Raw genomic sequence first — 18,891 nt, forward strand, 5'->3', positions numbered from 1 at the left:
TGTCATGTACAGCAAAGTGAACTCTGAAAGTTAAAGTGCTGCTTGTATCCCATTCTACTCCATGCAGCTTTCACTGTAAAATCTTCTGCCAAAACCAAACCTTCTGTGGTAATGGAATCCTTTCCCTCTTGTGCTGCTTTTACTGTAATTTGGTTGCTGCATGTAGTATTTGGGCTCAAGCCATGCTAGAATTGCTAGGATCAACAGCTGCCAATTGGGGTTGGATTTCAGGGAAATATCCTTTAAAATTATACTTCCTGGAAATTCGTTGCTCCTAACTTTGACTGCATAAATATTAGAGTTCTTGTTGAATGCCAGGCTCTCTCTGTCTTGAGCACAGAGAAGGGATAATACCAGGGTGTAATTCACCCACTTATCCAAGTGTGGTTTTGAAGTGAACCCCCCAGTTGCCCAACTTGCTGTGCTTGGGTCTCAGTATGGAATAATCTTGCAATATGTTCCCTGTGAGGGTGCTGAGGCGCTGGCACAGGGTGCCCAGAGAAGCTGTGGCTGCCCCATCCCTGGCAGTGCTCAAGGCCAGGTTGGATGGGGCTTGGAGCAAGCTGCTCTAGTGGAAGGTGTCCCTGCCTGTGGCACGGGCTTGGAAGTGGATGGGCTTTAAGGTCCTTTCCAATCCAAACCATCCTATGATTCTATATGAACTTCTTCAGGGCTTAACCTTAACCAGACGATGTGCAACTAAGGTGCTCCTAGCCATTAATTCAAACCAAACTAAGTCGAGTGAAATGAGCTCCCTTCCTCCACTCCTCCCAAAATAGTGTGGACATTGGGTCCTTAGTACTGAAAACCTTGCTTTAAAGATCCTCTTCTGCTGTACCACACTACTGGCTAATACAGGCATGGTTCTCATCAGAACTTACAGCAGTGTCTTGCAGCAGTGTTGTCTAGTTGATATTTGATGGTTTACCTGAAGTGACTCAGTAGTTCTTAACCTGACTCTGAGTGCACAGCATTAATAACACCAAAAAATATGCAACCCATTAATGGTCAGTATCCTCAATGGAGCTTTCAATAGAATGGACGGAGGGAATCCTTGGAGTTTAAGTGCTTCTCATTCCAGGAAAGCCAGAAATGCATTGTCAGGAGAAAACTGCAGTTTCTTCGTTAATGCCCATTCTGTTCCTCTTCTGACAAAGAAATGAATTACTTCAGTCCCTAAGGATTTTACATCGGCATCTTCCACCAGCACTAAGAGGATGCAAATTAATGGATAATTAAAACCTAAGCAAAATTACTTTGCATCTTATATAGCATCCTGCTTGCTTTCCAGTAAAATGGTGACTATATCAAAGATGGTAAGCTATATCTGGCTGCCTTCCATCCCTCCATCAAATTGAGCTTAAAACTCCTGAAAAGATTTATGTGCTCACAGACAAACCAAATACAGAGACTGACCCTCATAAATACGAAGCCACCATTATTCATAGTGGTCTGCTAAGCATACAGGAGCTGGAAACCATAACATCACTGCTCTTCTTTCTTTTGCCCCTGAACAGGTTGCTGCTGTGAATAAATATGATCCTCCTCCAGAAGTAGTTGCTGCTCAAGACCATATGACTCATGTTAGGCGTGGCATGATGCAGCCCCAGAAGATCTTCGACAGGTAAGCTTCCTTCCACTTCACATCTGCTCCTGAGGGTGGCACTCATGTAAAGCACAATGTGTTGTCACGTTCAGAGGGACGTTTTCCTGTCCCTCTCCCACCTCTAAATGAATCTACTGAAGAGGAGACGATCTATGGTATTCCGTTAGTTAGCAGGCTGGAAATCGGGCAGATCTTATAGAATCACAGAATCGTTAGGGTTGGAAAGGACCTTCAGATCATCTGGTTCCACCCCCCTTGCCATGGGCAGGGACACCTCACACTAAACCATCCCACCCAAGGCTCTGTCCAGCCTGGCCTTGGACACTGCCAGGGATGGAGCACTCACAGCTTCCCTGGGCAACCCATTCCCCAAATCTTATTTGGTTGGAATTGATTATGGAATGAAATCCATTCACCTCTAAAGGCTCAGACAGATTGTCTGCAGCTCTGTTGCTTTTAAACAATCTGTTGAAGCAGATGGCCACAAGCACCATCAAGGAAAGATGCAAGATTTCTCTTAATTCCCAAAGGCATTTGAAAAATCTCTAGAGGCAGAAGAGAGCTGTAAAACAGAGCTTCTTCCTGTTCTGCTTACTTCTTCTCTTCATACTTTTGGCATCCCATTGTGAACAAAATGACCTTATCTTGTGGCTTTGGAGCACATTTTATATTCATAAGGTGAGATTTTTAAGTTTCTCCTCAGGGAACTCCAGCTACTTCTGTCTTTGGGAGGAGATGATGCCACTTGAAGCACAGATGGGAGAGGCAAATCATTGTGCTTTTCCAGTGTCGCCATTGGCATGCCAGGTGACTTCCCTCAGTCTCATTTCTCATGGAGAAATTGGAAATGGCCATAATGTGCTGCTCTGCAGGTGTGTTATGATGCTTCCTTGATGAGTGCTTGGAACATGCTCTGATGGAAAATGTTATGAAATGTATGTGATCTATTCTTATATTTGCTACAGTGGGTACTGAGATCAACTTTCATGTCCCCACATCCCATTGTAGCACCATTTTAGACATCTGAATTCATAATTGAGTAGCCCAATACACTGAACCTCCCTTCCGGTGTCTGAACGGGGCTACAAGGATGCTGGAGAGGGGCTCTTCATCAGGAACTGTAGTGATAAGACAAGGGGTGATGGGTTCAAACTGAAACAGGGGAAGCTCAGGTTGGAGATAAGGAAGAAGCTCTTCACTGCGAGGGTGCTGAGGCACTGGCACAGGGTGCCCAGAGAAGTGGTGAATTCTCCATCCCCGGCAGTGTTCAAGGCCAGGTTAGACAGGGCCTTGGGCAACAGGGACTAGTGTGAGGTGTCCCTACCCATGGCAGGGGGTTGGAACTGGATGATCTTAAGGTCTTTCCAACCCAAACCGTTCTGTGAGTCTATGAATTAAGATCTGTGATTTATTAACTCAGAAACTTATAGGTTTAGAATAACTTTATTTCAAGTCTTATGTTCCCTGGGAGTGTTGACAAAAGACTGGAGCTATCCCAGGGGTGATGACAGCTCTGCAAATTCATAGCAGCCTGTTAAAAAAGCTTCCTAAGATTTATTTACTGCTCTGCAGGGCTGGAGGTTTCTTTAACTAAAAGCACAATAGTTTTACCTAAAGGCATGGATTTCTTCCAGTGCAGACATAGGCTCTATTTAAATATTTGTTTCCTGGACTGTGTATGTGTATCTTCTTTGCTGGAAAGCAGCAATTCTGTCTTGTGTCAGAGGTATTGTATGCACAAACATAGAAACATGCAGACCAACACTGACAGGGCTGACCAAGATTGTTAATGACGCTTTGAATGCTCGCCCGTGCTCAGCTGGAAAGCAAACAGCAGAGTCATTAGTGAAATCTTCCTAATGAGGATGTGTTCCAGACTTCTACACTCTAAAATGTTTATTGGAACCAGCTTAGTACATAGTTCATTTGCATCTATCATTTTAAATTAATTAATTTGTAGTAATGGCTGTATTAAGAAGTGAAAATAAAGCAAAAAGTTACGTTCTTGCATAGTCTGCAGTCAGAAAACATTCACATTAAGTTCCTTATGCCATTCCCTCTCTGTGTGTACCTTGTGGTTCTTTAATTACATAGCAACACACCACTGAACAACATGATGTTTGTCCCCTACCACACATGCATGTGGCATTTTAAAAGGGAGCTTGATCATCGTTAGAACTGCTAAATGGTGAGCAGAAATGTAGTAACAGGGGGCTTTTCAGTCTACTGGGTGAGTAGAATCATAGAATGTTTTGGGTTGGAAAGGACCTTCAGATCATCCAGTTCCAACCCCCCTGCCATGGGCAGGGACACCTCACCCTAGACCATGTCACCCAAGGTTCTGTCCAACCTGGCCTTGAGCACTGCCAGGGATGGGGCAGCCACAGCTTCTCTGGGCACCCTGTGCCAGTGCCTCAGCACCCTCACAGGGAAGAGCTTCTGCCTTATCTCCAACCTGAACTTCCCCTGTTTCAGTATGAACCCATCACCCCTTGTCCTATCACTACAGTCCCCGATGCAGAGCCCCTCTCCATCACCCTTGTAGCCCCCTTCAGACACTGGAAGCTCTCTGAGGTCTCCACGCAGCTTCTCTTCTCCAGGCTCAACAGCCCCAATGTTCTCAGCCTGTCTCCATACAGGAGGTGCTCCAGCCCCTGAGCATCCTCGTGGCCTCCTCTGGACTTGCTCCAACAGCTCCATGTCCTTCTTACGCTGAGGACACCAGAACTGCACAAGTGGGGTCTGCAAGTGGGGTCTCGCGACATGAGGCTTGGTATCTGGCTACTGAAGATCGATTCATTCATTCTTCTCTTTAGTAATGAACGTAATTAACCATTGGAGCCATTTACCAAGAATTCCCCACATCTGGAATGCTTTTAAGTATAATCTAACAGAACCCCAGGAATCAGGCTTGAAACAAGAACTAACTTGGGGAAACACTGTAGCCGGTGTGATGAGGCAAGTCTGACTTAGGTGATCGCAGTAGTCCCTTCTGGCCTTGCTATCTATTAATCTTGCACAGCAGTCTATTACTGTACTCATCAAAGACAAAGAAAGAGGAAAGATGCTCATTAAACGAGCCCAGATACTGCTGACAAGTTATAGGCAACCCAAAACTTCCAGTTTCTCTTTTGAGAACCAGTAGGTGGGGATGTAATGAAACAGAGGATTATGGAAATGTTCTCTATGTTCTTCTGATGAAATAACAAATCCAAGGAATTTGAGGATGTGAGGGATTTGAGCAATGGAAATTTACTTCAGAGAATATGAATTCTGAGTATAAGCATGTCAAATAATGATACATTGTGTCATTATTTGATATAACACTTCATTGCAACAGAACAGATTACAGAGGAATTCTGCATTTGCAAGCATGTAACAAGCTCTATGCAAGGAGAGGGAATATAACTAAACTATGCTGAACATAAGGGTTCTGTCTTCACGGACCTGCCTTGGCATCTTTACTCACAAAGGGCATGGCCTTGAGCAAAAGAACCTTTCTGCTACATCTCGATAGAATTTGAATCTCTAGTCAGTGAGAGTGTTTCCTGGAATTCCCATCTTTGAAGTGGTTCATCTACAACAATGCACTTGTAGCATCCACGGCTGTCACTAATACTTTCTGGGATGATGTTGCCTTAAACTGGTCTTTGCATAGAAACCCAGTTTGTGTTGGAAGAGTCCTTAAAGCTCATCCAGTTCCAACCCCTGCCACGGGCAGGGACCCCTTCCACTGGAGCAGCTTGCTCCAAGCCCCTGTGTCCAACCTGGCCTTGAGCACTGCCAGGGATGGGGCAGCCACAGCTTCTCTGGGCACCCTGTGCCAGCGCCTCAGCACCCTCACAGGGAAGAGCTTCTGCCTAAGAGCTCATCTCAGTCTCCCCTCGGGCAGGTTAAAGCCATTCCCCTTGGCCTGTCCCTACAGGCCCTTGTCCAAAGCCCCTCTCCAGCTTTCCTGCAGCCCCTTTAGGCACTGGAGCTGCTCTAAGGTCTCCCCTTCAGGAGCCTTCTCTTGTCCAGGCTGCCCCAGCCCAGCTCTCTCAGCCTGGCTCCAGAGCAGAGCTGCTCCAGCCCTCGCAGCAGCTCCGTGGCCTCCTCTGGCCTCTCTCCAGCAGCTCCATGTCCCTCTTGTGCTGCTGCCCCAGAGCTGGATCAGGGCTGCAGGGGGGTCTCCCCAGAGCGCAGCAGAGGGGCAGGATCCCCTCCCTGAGCTGCTGCTCACGCTCTGGGGGTGCAGCCCAGCACACGGGGGGGTTCTGGGCTCAAGTGCACACTGAAGCCGGGTCATGGGGAGCTTCTCATTCACCAACACCCCCCAAGTCCTTCTCCTCAGGGCTGCTCTCACCACATATGTTAAAAGGGAAAAGACAATCTTAACAGCTTGGAAATCATGACAGGAGGAAGCTATTTTTTGAACTGAACAGAATGTCACAACTGAATACATTCAGATAAGGATTTTTAAGGTGTATTTTTACCTTCTTCAGTATTTTTCATGTATTGTGCTAACAACTTGTGCTTATATTGTCTAATGGCTTGTAAATGACACTAAACAGCACAGTAAGTATAAAAATCTTTAAATATCCCAAGGGTTCTGCTACTGTCGTGCTTTAAAATAGCCTAGTGGATGGAACACCGAACCAGGATCTGGGTTCATTTCACAGCTTAGTAATAGCCCATATGTACAGAGATTATCCAGTTTCTTTAATTTATTAGGTGTATCTGTTGTGTCTTTTGTGAGGCTGATACTCCATAGAGAAATAGGAGGCTCAATTTCCTCATTATCTCAGTGCTTCTGTAGCATCAAGTCCCGTTATATACCAATAGTCTGGTAGACAATAGAGCTGGTTTGCTGATACTAAAATAGGAGTAAAGCCATTACTTTGAAATCTCTCTTTTCCATGCTTGTGTTCAATGGTTATCGTTACTTCTTAGTTACTTAGAAAAGGTAAAAGAAATGCTCTCTGGTTTCAGGTATTTGCATTTACCTGCTTAAATTGCATTAAATAGAAGCTAAATACACATAGGTTGTTTCCATCCACTTTAAATTTATTTAAACTATTTATTAGTTAAAAATAAATGAGTTTGGAGCTATTTTAACTATTTCTGACGTATTATCAAGTGGCTTCATCAGATCTAGCTGAGGGTTAGAAATGAGAGTCCACAGTTGCATTCCATTTTTAGCTGTCTACATAAATTGCTGGACACTCAAAAGCGCACAACTGCTTTTCATTCCAGTATTTACAGCTGGAAGTGGAAATCTGAGGCTCTAACCATCTGCTCAGCATGGAGAAAATGGAGGGCTTTGTATTTCTGTGGCACTTTGGGTTCTTTTAGTGTGATGGTGTTTGTGTTCAGTGGATCTTAGCGGTTTTCATTGTACTGAATCGTAGAGTCCTTTACAAATCACCACCTTCATCTGGCAGGGCCATGGAAGTCAGCAAGATTCCATGCAGGAGCGTGGAAAGGTTGGTAGGATTGAGTCCAGGTTCATGCTAGGCTCATTATCCTCATCATTAAAACACTACCAGCTCTGCAATAGACTTGGAAAACTCTTAAACATATCCCAGCAACACTGTGACTGCAGAGGGAGCTTTAGAAAAGGCTGTAAATCAGAAAAGATTATAGCAGATAGAACATTATTCCTTTGGCAAAAGAGACCCAGGGGTCTTTAATGCAGCATTTTGTGCTATTTTTATGTTTAGAGCACATCAAACTGAGCACACGCTTCTCCTGATTGTTGTCTACACTGCGAACAATGTGAACAGTGTGATAGACAGATGAGATTAGTTGAAATGATGATAAAGCCTCTGCAGAAGCTTTATACAAAGTCGCTAAAGATTTCATTTGTAGGTAATGTGACAGCTCCTTTATTTTCCTTTCTTGTAGCACTTTACCTTCTCTTGATACTCCCTACCCCATGCTGGTATTCGCTGGTCCGGTAGCCTGTGGTAAGAGAGAGCTTACTCACAAGATCTGCAGACAGTTCAACAATTTCTTCAGATTTGGGTAAGTTGGCTCCCTAAGTTGAAAGGACCAAGTGATCCAGGCTAGAATTGCTCCTGGTTTGGTGGCTGTTGTTGTTTCTCTTCATAAAGAAGTTAAAGACAATAAATGTTCATTGCTCTGCATTTTAGCTCTTCCCAGGGCCTGATTGCCTGAAGTCACCACATACTTCCTTAAAAGAAAAGCTATTTAAATGCTTGTGTTCTTTTCAAAGGTGAACAGCAAACGAACAAAAGTGTCATTTAGTGCTCCCTTTATTGATCTGTTCCCTCTCTGTTCACTAATGCCCCTCAACCAAAGCATCTGTTTATATACATATGCATTGGGTGGGATGGTTTAGTGTGAGTTATCCCTGCCCATGGCAGGGGGGTTGGAACTGTGATCTTGAGGTCCTTTCCAACCCTAACTATTCTATGATTTCTCTTTATTCTTGTAATGTACCTGCATATAACACATTAGCATGCGTGTGCTGAGGGCATCCAGAAGCTAAGCAAAGAAGCAAGTGCAGTTGCTGGACCAGTTTATTATCCTGGGAGTAGTGTTATCAAAGCAAATGGCACCTTTCAGAATTCACCCACCTGCTGGGAGGACAAATTCTCCCTACCTGGAAGGCCTGAATTATGATCCTTTTGGGCTCCCTGTGTGTTTAGTGGAGAGAACCTATCTCCTCCCAAGGGAGATTCAATCTTTGTGAATCACTTCCCTGAGGCACCCACTTATTTCCAGTGCCCAAGAGACAGGAAGTCTGGGTAAGTTATATCACCACTATCTGGTACTCAAAGTTAGGTGGTGCAAGCTGATACTCTCGTCCATCCATTCCATTCTTCAAGATACCTGACTTTCATAGGTCTTATAGCACATGCTGTCTCTTTCCAAGAGAGGTTCAGCCTTTGTGAATCACTTCCCTGAGGTACCCACATATTTCCAGTGCCCAGGAGGTAGGAAGTCTGCCTGAGTTGGACGACCACTATCTGATGCCTAAAATTAGGTGGTGCAAGCTGTTTCTCTTGTCCACCCATTCACAATATTTGACTTTCATAGGTCCTATAGCACCCAGAAAGCCAACCGTATCCTGGGCTGCATCAAAAGGAGCGTGACCAGCAGGTCGAAGGAGGTGATCCTGCCCCTCTACTCTGCTCTTGTGAGACCTCACCTGGAGCATTGTGTGCAGTTCTGGTGTCCTCAACATAAAAAGGACATGGAACTGCTGGAACAAGTCCAGAGGAGGCCACGAGGATGATCAGGGGACTGGAGCACCTCCTGTATGAAGACAGGCTGAGGAAGTTGGGGCTGATCAGCCTGGAGAAGAGAAGCTGCGTGGGGACCTCAGAGCAGCCTTCCAGTACCTGAAGGGGGCCTATAGGGATGCTGGGGAGGGACTCTTCGTCAGGGACTGTAGTGACAGGACAAGGGGTAACGGGTTAAAACTGCAACAGGGGAAGTTTAGATTGGATCTAAGGAGGAAATTCTTTCCTGTTAGGGTGGTGAGGCACTGGAATGGGTTGCCCAGGGAGGCTGTGAGTGCTCCATCCCTGGCAGTGTTCAAGGTCAGGTTGGATGAAGCCTTGTGTGGGATGGTTTAGTGTGAGGTGTCCCTGCCTATGGCAGGGGGGTTGGAACTGGATGATCTTGAGGTCCTTTCCAACCCTAATTATTCTATGATTCTACGATTCTGTGCTATTCAGCACCAGTCTATATTCCTATATACATTATATTGTTATATTGTCACTCCTCTATTTTCTCTTTTATTACACTGATTTATCCATTCATTTTCAACTTAACTTTAGCCATAGTTTCACATATATTGCCACAGTAGAACCTGGGTCTCTATTTATGCACTCTTAGGTAATGAATTCTAAGAAAGGGACCATGGACACATACATATATGAGAATGAAACCTTAAGAGTTCTTACCATCACAGGACTATGTTCTGCATGTCAATGTGATGTCTAGTAGTAGCCTTCTCTAGCACATGATGGTGAAGAGGTCTATGTGTATTTCTGTCTGCTCTGTACTCAAGATTGTAGCCACTTGCTGGTTTAGGTCATAAAACGAGCAAGTTGAAAGGACATTGTAAGACTACATGATTGGAAAAAGGACTTTTTAGCCTTTAAAGCAACGACGATGTTTTGAAAGACTACATTGGAAATGACAAGCTAATTGAAAGCCAATTGAAATTTCCCAAGCGCTGTGCAGGGGTTTTTTTAAGAGCATTGTTTTTCTACCGTGTATTTTATTTTCTAAAAGCTTTATGCGTGAGGGGAAGCTAAAAAAAGGGGGGAGAGAGAGAGGAACGGAATCTTAACAGAGCAGAAAATTGCAACCATAAAGCAAAGTTGTGTTTTAATTATTCAGGGGAGATTTCAGCAATTTTCTGGCTTCTACCTTTAGATTTCAAACATTCCACTCATTAAAAATGTATTGCACGCAGGAAACCCTGGCAGCTTGAATGTAAACATGGCGTTGCAATTCAAAAGGGTTGTAATGTAGGAAAGTGTTTCAGAAAACCCAGTGAAATTGGACCCTCCAACCATCTGGCTGGTGCTTGGGAGTGACCTTTAAAGCTCAATGCATTCATAATATCTTAAAGAAAATCAAGCCTTTGAAGTGGAGTTTTAGAGCCCATGTGCAGCGCACTGTTCTCATTTGTCATAGCTTGCTGATATAAAAGCAAGTGGCACCCTCTAAATGCTGTGGTGGTGAAGATCTGACAAGCTCTGTTTTACTGACTAAACTCGTGTCATGGTTTAACCCCAGCCCCATGCAGCTGCTCACTCACACTGTCCCCAGTGGGATGAGGGAGAGAACTGGAAGGTAAAAATGGGGAAACTCGTGGGTTGAGATAAAAACAGTTCAATAAGAAAAAGCAAAAGCTGTGTGCAAGCAAAGCAATCCAAGGAATTCATTCACCACACAGAAACACAGAATGCTTTGTGTTGCAAGGGGCCCTAAAGCTCATCCAGTTCCAACCCCTGCCACGGGCAGGGACACCTTCCACTGGAGCAGCTTGCTCCAAGCCCCTGTGTCCAACCTGGCCTTGAGCACTGCCAGGGATGGGGCAGCCACAGCTTCTCTGGGCACCCTGTGCCAGCGCCTCAGCACCTTCAAACCATCACAGGAGGGTGTTCAGCCATCCCCAGGACAGCAGGGCTCCATAATGCAAAATGGAGACTTGGGAAGACAAACACCAGCACTCCGAATGTCCCTCCCTTTTTTCCTTCTTCTCCCAGCTTTATATGCTGAGCATGATGCTATGTGGTATGGCATATACCTTGGGTCAGTTGGGGTCAGCTGCCCTGGCTGTGTCCACTCCCAACTCCTTGTGTATCCCCAGCTTCCTCACTGGTGGGGTGGGGCAAGGAGCAGAAAAGGCCTTAGAATCATAGAATCATGGAATCCATTAGTTTGGAAAAGACCTTTAAGCTCATCAAGTCCTCAGCACTGCCAAGCCCACCATTAAACCATGTCACTGAACGTGTCACCTTAACGCTGTGTAAGAAGCACTGCTCAGCAATAACTAAAACATCCCTGCGTTATCAACACTGATTCCAGCACAAATCCAAACCACAGCCCCACACCAGCTACTATGAGAAAAATTAACTCTACCCCAGCCAAAACCAGCACAACTTCTTAATGGTTTATAACTGGTTTCTAATGGGGGTTTTGGGTTTTTTAGGGCTTTTTTAGTATTTCATCCTGGTAGTAAGCTCATGTACCTGAGGTTTATCCTATTGTCCTTATGTGGTGGCAGCTAATTACTTTTCCTGCCTTCTATCCTACTTTTCTTCCTTGTTTCAGGATTGTTTCTTCCCTTTCCTATTAACAGTCTACTTAAAGATGGGTCTTTATAATCTCTTTCTTAACCTCAGTTCAGCCTAACTCTCAGTCTCCTTTCCCATATTTAGGATTCTACTTTATATCATCCACAAGCTGACAGGAGTAGGAAAAAAATGGTTTCATCATTTCTCTGTTACAGGGTGCTCTGACAGCTTCAGTTCAGGCTACCCTGGGCTGGGACGGGATTTATAGCCAAAATGTAATGTTACATTGGAACTTCCTTTTTGTATTTATGGGTTGATCTTTCAAATATGCAGCATTAGTGCTGTGATTTGCACCTCGTATTTCTTCTCCTCTTCAAAATAAACTGATTTGTAGCATTCTCCCGTTCCCCCCCTCTCCCTTCCGATTCCAGAGTTGCTTCTATGATTGAAACCAGGTTATTTCTTTATTATACCATCTATCTTCCAGGCCCTGTCACACCACCAGGGAAGCTTACTTTGGAGAAGAAAACAGGCTTGATTACTACTTCGTTACTCAAGAAGAATTTAACAAAATGGTGAACATGGTATGTACCTGACTAGTATCCTAGTAGGCCCATTTCCTACCCCCCAGAGTGAACTCAGCTTTATGACTGCTCTGATTTTGATTTTTATTATATTAGGTTTGTGTGTGCGGGCTTATTCACTCACGGGCCCGTAGCTAAAGTTTACAGATGGAAACCACAAATCTCTTGTATCGTTGTATATTTATTCTGTCTTGTATGAATGTAGAGAAACCATTAAATGTGCATAATGATCAGTAGGAAACTTTAAACAGTACTATAATGTCGAAATAAACTTATTTCCATGTGCACATACGTGTGTGCAGGGAAGAAAAACTCCTTAAATAGTTGATATCCTTTTTCCTTGTTATTTCCAAATCTTCCGGCAACCCCACAGCGAAAGCAGTCTTTGAAAGCTTAGCAAACTCACCCTGAAGGCATTGTGTCTCTCTCTGAAGGCGATGTGCCTCCAGCTACTGTTTCTGATGCCTTTTGCTGCCTGCAGTAAAACATTGGCTTGAAAAGCCACAACGGAGCTCATTATTTATACACATACAAATGGGGGAGCCACCACAGACTTAAGCAACTGATCTGGTCCTAAATGATAACTCTTAGTAATCAAATAGTTTCATTTGAAAAGCATATAATCTGCTTACATCTCTCTAGATGTACTAATGGGACGCAAAGTTTCAGTTGTCAGGTTTTAACTTTGAAATTCCTTGGCCAATTATACATTCTCCTTGCAGATCTGTTTCTGTCCTCTCTTTGGCATCTTCTCTTTTAGATGGCATGGCCATATGGTTTGATGTAATGTCAAAAGAAGGATGCCCCTTGCTTTAGATCTCGCTTTCTTTACAGTGTAAATGAATAACCAATGAAAGCTGTAACCTGTCAGCAGCTTGTTTTCAAGACACTGGTGTTTTATTATCTATGAACAATGTACAAGCACATGCCCTGCAGGAATGACTACGTGCTCTTCCCTGCAAATTGTGTGTTCCCATTGGCCTCATTATTCTTGATGGTTTAGGCAGGGAGAAACTTTGTAGGGAATAAAACCAAGGAAGTCCAGAGCGATTATGCTCCTTTAAGGAAGTTTTTTCCCTTAAATATTTCTTTTCTCATCATAACTGCTGCTTTGAATTTCAGGGGCAGTTTATAGCAACCTATAAATACAATGGCTATTCCTACGGTCTTGCAAGAGACACTATCGAATCAATTGCCAGAGAGGGTCTTGCAACTTGTGTTGAATTAGAATTAGAGGTAAGGATTACTAATTGCTTAACCATTGTTGATTGGGTCATTCTGTAACCTGAAAGAGGGGAGACTGAGATGAGCTCTTAGGCAGAAGCTCTTCCCTGTGAGGGTGCTGAGGCGCTGGCACAGGGTGCCCAGAGAAGCTGTGGCTGCCCCATCCCTGGCAGTGCTCAAGGCCAGGTTGGACACAGGGGCTTGGAGCAAGCTGCTCCAGTGGAAGGTGTCCCTGCCCGTGGCAGGGGTTGGAACTGGATGAGCTTTAAGGTCCCTTCCAAACCAAACCATTCTCGGATTCTGTGGGACCTATACCTGGGAGGAATTCATGCAGTTTGACTGAGGTTTATTTCAGCTGCCTAGGCATATCCATTTAGTTACACAAGAGACACCCCATGGCCTTCTGCCCAGCCTACAGCTGCTGCTGATACATTTCAACTAGTTGTGTGGGCTAATTACAGTGACTGGAATTACGGTTGTTTGGTCAGAACTGCATTTTGAACTCCACTGCCTGTATCAAGTAGCTCTCCATTGTCTGTATGTAACCTTCACCACTCTGTTTATGGACACCCACATTTAGGCAGATGGATTCTTCTGCTGGCTTCTTCACATTTTCTGGCCTGTTTTCCCAGTCTTCAGCAGCCTCATCTGCCCACCACATCACCAGCACTTCCCATTATAGCATCCTCAGCTTTTCAACCAGTGCTTTCCCTTCGTCTGCAGCTTATAGTGGGGCTAGTCTAGAGCTGCACATCTCCTGATCACCCCTACAAGAATGCCATGTTTCTCCTTTGCTGCTGAAGCGATGGAGGCTGCATGCAAGCCTGAGGCAATATTTTGGGCAGAACTATTAAAAGACGCAATCTCTTTCAGGGATGACTTTACCCTCTCTGAGATGTGTCAGGTGCACATGCACAGATGGTAGAATCTCTGAAGTCACGCTGCGTTAGGAAACTGGGTCACAAACAGAGTGTCAAAACCTGTCTATTAGAATCCCAACAGAATAACTTTTTAGCTCATTTTCTAATTATCTACTCCTCATTATCTTAGAACAAGATTTACTAGCGAGGGGTTGAGGTGACAAAAAGGAAAGGCAGGATACCTTTCCTTCCAAATTCTTCCTCCGTAACAAGTTCCATCTTTATGAGCTTCCAAACTGAGAGACTCTACAGAGCACCTGGAACGTTATACTGAGTGTTGCTGGGTTTCACTGTGTTTTGTAGGGCTCAGCTCTACCTCCGAGGGTTTACTGTGAGTTAACAAACACTACAAACCTTCAGAATAGATGGGGGAAAATAATAGAGATAGAAAGAAAGGTGAGAGGCTGCAGTGCTACCGTAGGATCTTAAGTTTTGCATCCAGAGTTAGAGGAATGACTAAGGAGAACTGAGCAAAAATCAATGCTGAATTTATTATTAGGATGATTATTTTGTTTGTGGAACTGATGCTCCAAAAAAACAGTTTTTCAGTTAACAACATTAGTGTTCAAGAGGAATTTTAGTCTGTTTTGGCCCAAGTAAATCTGTACATGTTTACTGGCTTGTATATAAATGGGCAAATAACAAAATAGCAGCATCAAGTATCCGAAAGGGGCCTACAAGGATGCTGGAAAGGGGCTCTTCATCAGGGGCTTCAGTGACAGGACAAGGGGTGATGGGTTCAAACTCAAACAGGGGAAGTCCTGGTTAGATATAAGGCAGAAGTTCTTCCCTGTGAGGGTGTGAGGCCCTGACACACGGTGCCCAGAGAAGTGGTAAATGCTCCATCTCTGGCAGTGTTCAAGGCCAAGTTGGACAGAACGTTGGGTGACATGGTCTAGTGTGAGCCATCCTTGCCCATGGCAGGGGGTTGGAACTGGGTGATCTTAAGGTCCTTTCCAACCCAAACTATTCTATGATCCTATGTCAGTGCTAAAATATAAGTAGCTCCCTGCTCAACTGGTCAACAATTTAATGCTGCAATCCTGCTCTTCAGTGCCTGTTACATGACTGATCTTACATAGAAATTAATAACTTAATCTCAGTGCAGTTCCAGTCCCCTTTCTCTTCAGTCCTGTCGGAAATGCGAATTCCCCTTAGTCTCCATTGATTGAAATAGGCATTGAGTGTGTTTGTGAGATTCGATATGATGGAATGCCTTTTAAAGCTGTCAATTCTTCACAAGGTAGATGTGTTAACAAATAATTTAGGAGAAAGAACTCTAAGGAACACCATTTTTATTCATAAGGAGGTTAACCCAGTGACATAGGCAGTGACCGTAACTTTTACTGGGTATTACTGAAGCTACTGCCTTGGACAGAAAACTGAGAAACTCCTGTGTCACCTCACTTTCAAGATCATGTAGTAATTATTCATAGTCTTGTATCACTGTGGACTCTGCGAGCAGATGAAAAACAATACCAGTGAGTTATGTATCTGAATAGAAGTTGTAGAAGTCCATTATCTTCTGCGAGGCTCATACCCAAAGTGATTTAGCACTATTAAAAGAAATTTTAATTATGGGCTGTGGGCTGAGACGAGAACTTTAGAGCTGTTCATTCCCTTTAACCTGGAGTATATCTTTCACTGATAAAGGAGACTGAAACAAATAGTGGAAGTTAAATCGTGCTGAGTCTACACTTCCAGCCAGTGAAGCTGCTGCAGTTCTGACACAACAGTTATGTGTTGGAGTAAGCACGTTTGCTGCGCTTTCTCTTTGCTCATATAGCCACCAATACCTGTAGAGCACATTCCAGACAAGGAACAGGGTGGCTAATAGTTCTCATTATGCTCCCAGAAATAGGTTATCCTCTCATTCAGGCCAAGGAGTCAAAGGATATCATAGAAATCCCAGACTGGTTTGGGTTGGAAGGGACCTTAAAGCTCATCCAGTTCCAACCCCTGCCACGGGCAGGGACACCTTCCACTACGGCTTCCTGTTAGCAGCAATGCAATACCGTCTTGCAGGCTACACGATTCAGTATTCTGGTTTATATGTAGATAGGACAGGAGGGAGAGATAAACTACTGTTCTAAGTGTATGTTGGTGCGAAGGAGAGCTGTCAGGAATTCAGGATTGATACCATTACCTACCTCACTGTATAAATCATAGAATCATAGAGCCATAGAATAGTTAGGGTTGGAAAGGACCTCAAGATCATTCAGTTCCAACCCCCCTGCCATGGGCAGGGACACCTCACACTAAACCATCCCACACAAGGCTTCATCCAACCTGGCCTTGAACACTGCCAGGGATGGAGCACTCACAACCTCCCTGGGCAACCGATTCCAGTGCCTCACCACCCTAACAGGAAAGAATTTCCTCCTTATATCCAACCTAAACTTCCCCTGTTTAAGTTTTAACCCATTACCCCTTGTCCTGTCACTACAGTCCCTGACGAAGAGTCCCTCCCCAGCATCCCTATAACCCCCATTCAGGTACTGGAAGGCTGCTCTGAGGTCCCCACGCAGCCTTCTCTTCTCCAGGCTGAAGAGCCCCAACTTCCTCAAGTCCTGGCATACAGACAGGTTCCTTTCCAGGTCTAGCTGAAAATGATAATAGGTATCTGCAGTCCTCAGCTGTCAGTTAGAGCTGTTGTCCTCGCAGCAGAGTTGATGCAAGGCACATGTAAATGTTTCCTGGGCTCTTATGTGACAAGTCCTTTTCATTATAGCTTACTGCTGATTAAAACTGTTCAAGTTAAGTTGGCTGACTACAGTGTAACAGCTGAGGAATGAGCACATGGTACCTCTGCTGGGGACTTGTGGTTATGCCCAGTTTTGGGAGGGGGTAAAATTGCAAGCTGCTTTAGCCAAATAAATATGCCTCTATCCTGATGAAGTTGCAGAGTTTCACTTAGAAAAATATACAGAATGAAGAGAAAATTGACAGTTTGTTCAGTCTGGAAAACTATAAGCCAAGTGGTACAGATAAATTGTTCTGTGTGTCTGCACAATAACATGAGTCAGTGAAATGCTTGTTTAGAATCGTAGATTCATAGGACACTTTGGGTTGGAAGGGACCTTAAAGCTCATCCAGTTTCAGCCCCATGCCACAGGCAGGGACACCTTCCACTAGAGCAGCTTGCTCCAAGCCCCTGTGTCCAACCTGGCCTTGAACACTGCCAGGGATGGGGCAGCCACAGCTTCTCCAGGCACCCTGTGCCAGCGCCTCAGCACCCTCACAGGGAAGAGCTTCTGCCTAAGAGCTCATCTCAGTCTCCCCTCTGGCAGGTTAAAGCCATTCCCCGGGGCCTGTCCCTACAGGCCCTTGTCCAAAGCCCCTCTCCAGGTTTCCTGCAGCCCCTTTAGGCACTGGAGCTGCTCTAAGGTCTCCCCTTCAGGAGCCTTCTCTTCTCCTTGCTGCCCCAGCCCAGCTCTCTCAGCCTGGCTCTAGAGCAGAGCTGCTCTTAATTCAGGTGTATAACACCTGGAATAACTAGGTCCTAATGGAACAGGAAGGATTCAAAAGAGAAAACCTATTAACTGGGGGGTATGAGAAGCACAATGCTTTAAATCACTGTGGAATTTGACTAAAAAGATTCTTCCAAAAGTGTGTTTAGAACAAATGTGTTTAGAACAAAGTCATACTGCTCTTACAATGCTTTCCATATGTAGCTTTAGGGCACTTCACCTTGAACTTGTCTATTTTGTTGCATTCTAGATCTTGAGACCTGTAGATGGGATTAATGTTTCCAGCACTGATTTCACAGTAATTTCACAAAACGTTTTGTTTCTCTGCTTCATTTGAAGGGTCTGCGTAGCTTGAAAAACACCTACTTTAAACCCAGATGTATCCTGTTGGTACCACTTAGCAAAGAGAAATACGAGGAGCATCTGCGGAGGAAAGGACTATTCAGCAGGTCAGAGATTGAAGAGGCAGTCTCCAGAGTGGACATGTACCTCAACATGAATGAGGATTTTCCAGGGTACTTCGATGCCACTATCTACACGGGTAAATTAATCTCTTTTCATACTTTAAATCTGATTTCTAAGGTCACACCAATACATGGACTGAAACTGCTATGCAAACAGAGCCACTGGCAAATGTTAAACTAAGGATGACGAATGGTTAGATGTTCAGCGTAACAGCTTAAACTATCCCTTAACTGATTTTCCCAGCTAATTCTTGTCCCAGGAATCCAAAAACTCTGGACATCTGTCAGGACTGAATTACTCCATTATGTCCAAGTTTTGCTTTAAGCCCATCTAGAAAGTGAACCAGCTATTGAACCCAGCAGCACACTTGTTAAGTATTGTGTTCTGTGACAATATTCAACTGATCTAATTGTCTATTGGTCTCTGGGCAGAGTACAGAGCTGCTTTTGATCCAACAGACCTAGTTATCCTTGGGCAGGGCAGGCTTTATTCAAGTCTTGAAATGACAACCAATGTGCGGTCTGACAACATCCCACTATAAGGAAGAGCCTCCTGCAAAGCTTCTCCTTGTAGGACTCTTGCCCAAGTCCCCCAGCCTGGAACAAGGAATGGAAAGGTGGTAGATATTCCATTAAAATAAACATTTGCTTCTTGCTACTTAGGAATTGAGGATGGCAGATGGAAAAGAAGTGTCCTTTTCTACTTCATTTTGTGTCTGCTGTTTTGTGGAGGTGATTTTTGTGGTTCACCAGAGTCATGGTGAAATATCTCATTGTGGTATGAAATAGTGTATTTGTATTTATTCTCAAGGGCAGATAGAGCTTGCAATTTAAATGTAGTATTAAAGAAATAAAACAG

General features: G+C 44.3%; 1 protein-coding gene across 4 annotated transcripts in view; it reads left to right on the forward strand.

Annotated features, from left to right (window-relative positions):
* LRGUK (leucine rich repeats and guanylate kinase domain containing) overlaps positions 1-18,891 on the forward strand; it is a 64,948-nt gene that overhangs the window by 22,549 nt on the left and 23,508 nt on the right. For 3 of the 4 annotated variants that reach the window (XM_065672896.1, XM_065673108.1, XM_065673017.1), the window contains exons 10-14: positions 1,518-1,624; positions 7,493-7,612; positions 11,858-11,954; positions 13,077-13,190; positions 17,908-18,109. In XM_065672896.1, the coding sequence (XP_065528968.1) occupies positions 1,518-1,624; positions 7,493-7,612; positions 11,858-11,954; positions 13,077-13,190; positions 17,908-18,109 (640 nt within the window). The remainder of the gene's footprint in view (positions 1-1,517; positions 1,625-7,492; positions 7,613-11,857; positions 11,955-13,076; positions 13,191-17,907; positions 18,110-18,891) is intronic. The other variant, XM_065672961.1, reaches the window with a different exon arrangement.

Source organism: Lathamus discolor, chromosome 1 (assembly GCF_037157495.1).
Source record: "Lathamus discolor isolate bLatDis1 chromosome 1, bLatDis1.hap1, whole genome shotgun sequence".
NCBI classification, from domain to species: Eukaryota; Metazoa; Chordata; class Aves; order Psittaciformes; family Psittacidae; genus Lathamus; species Lathamus discolor.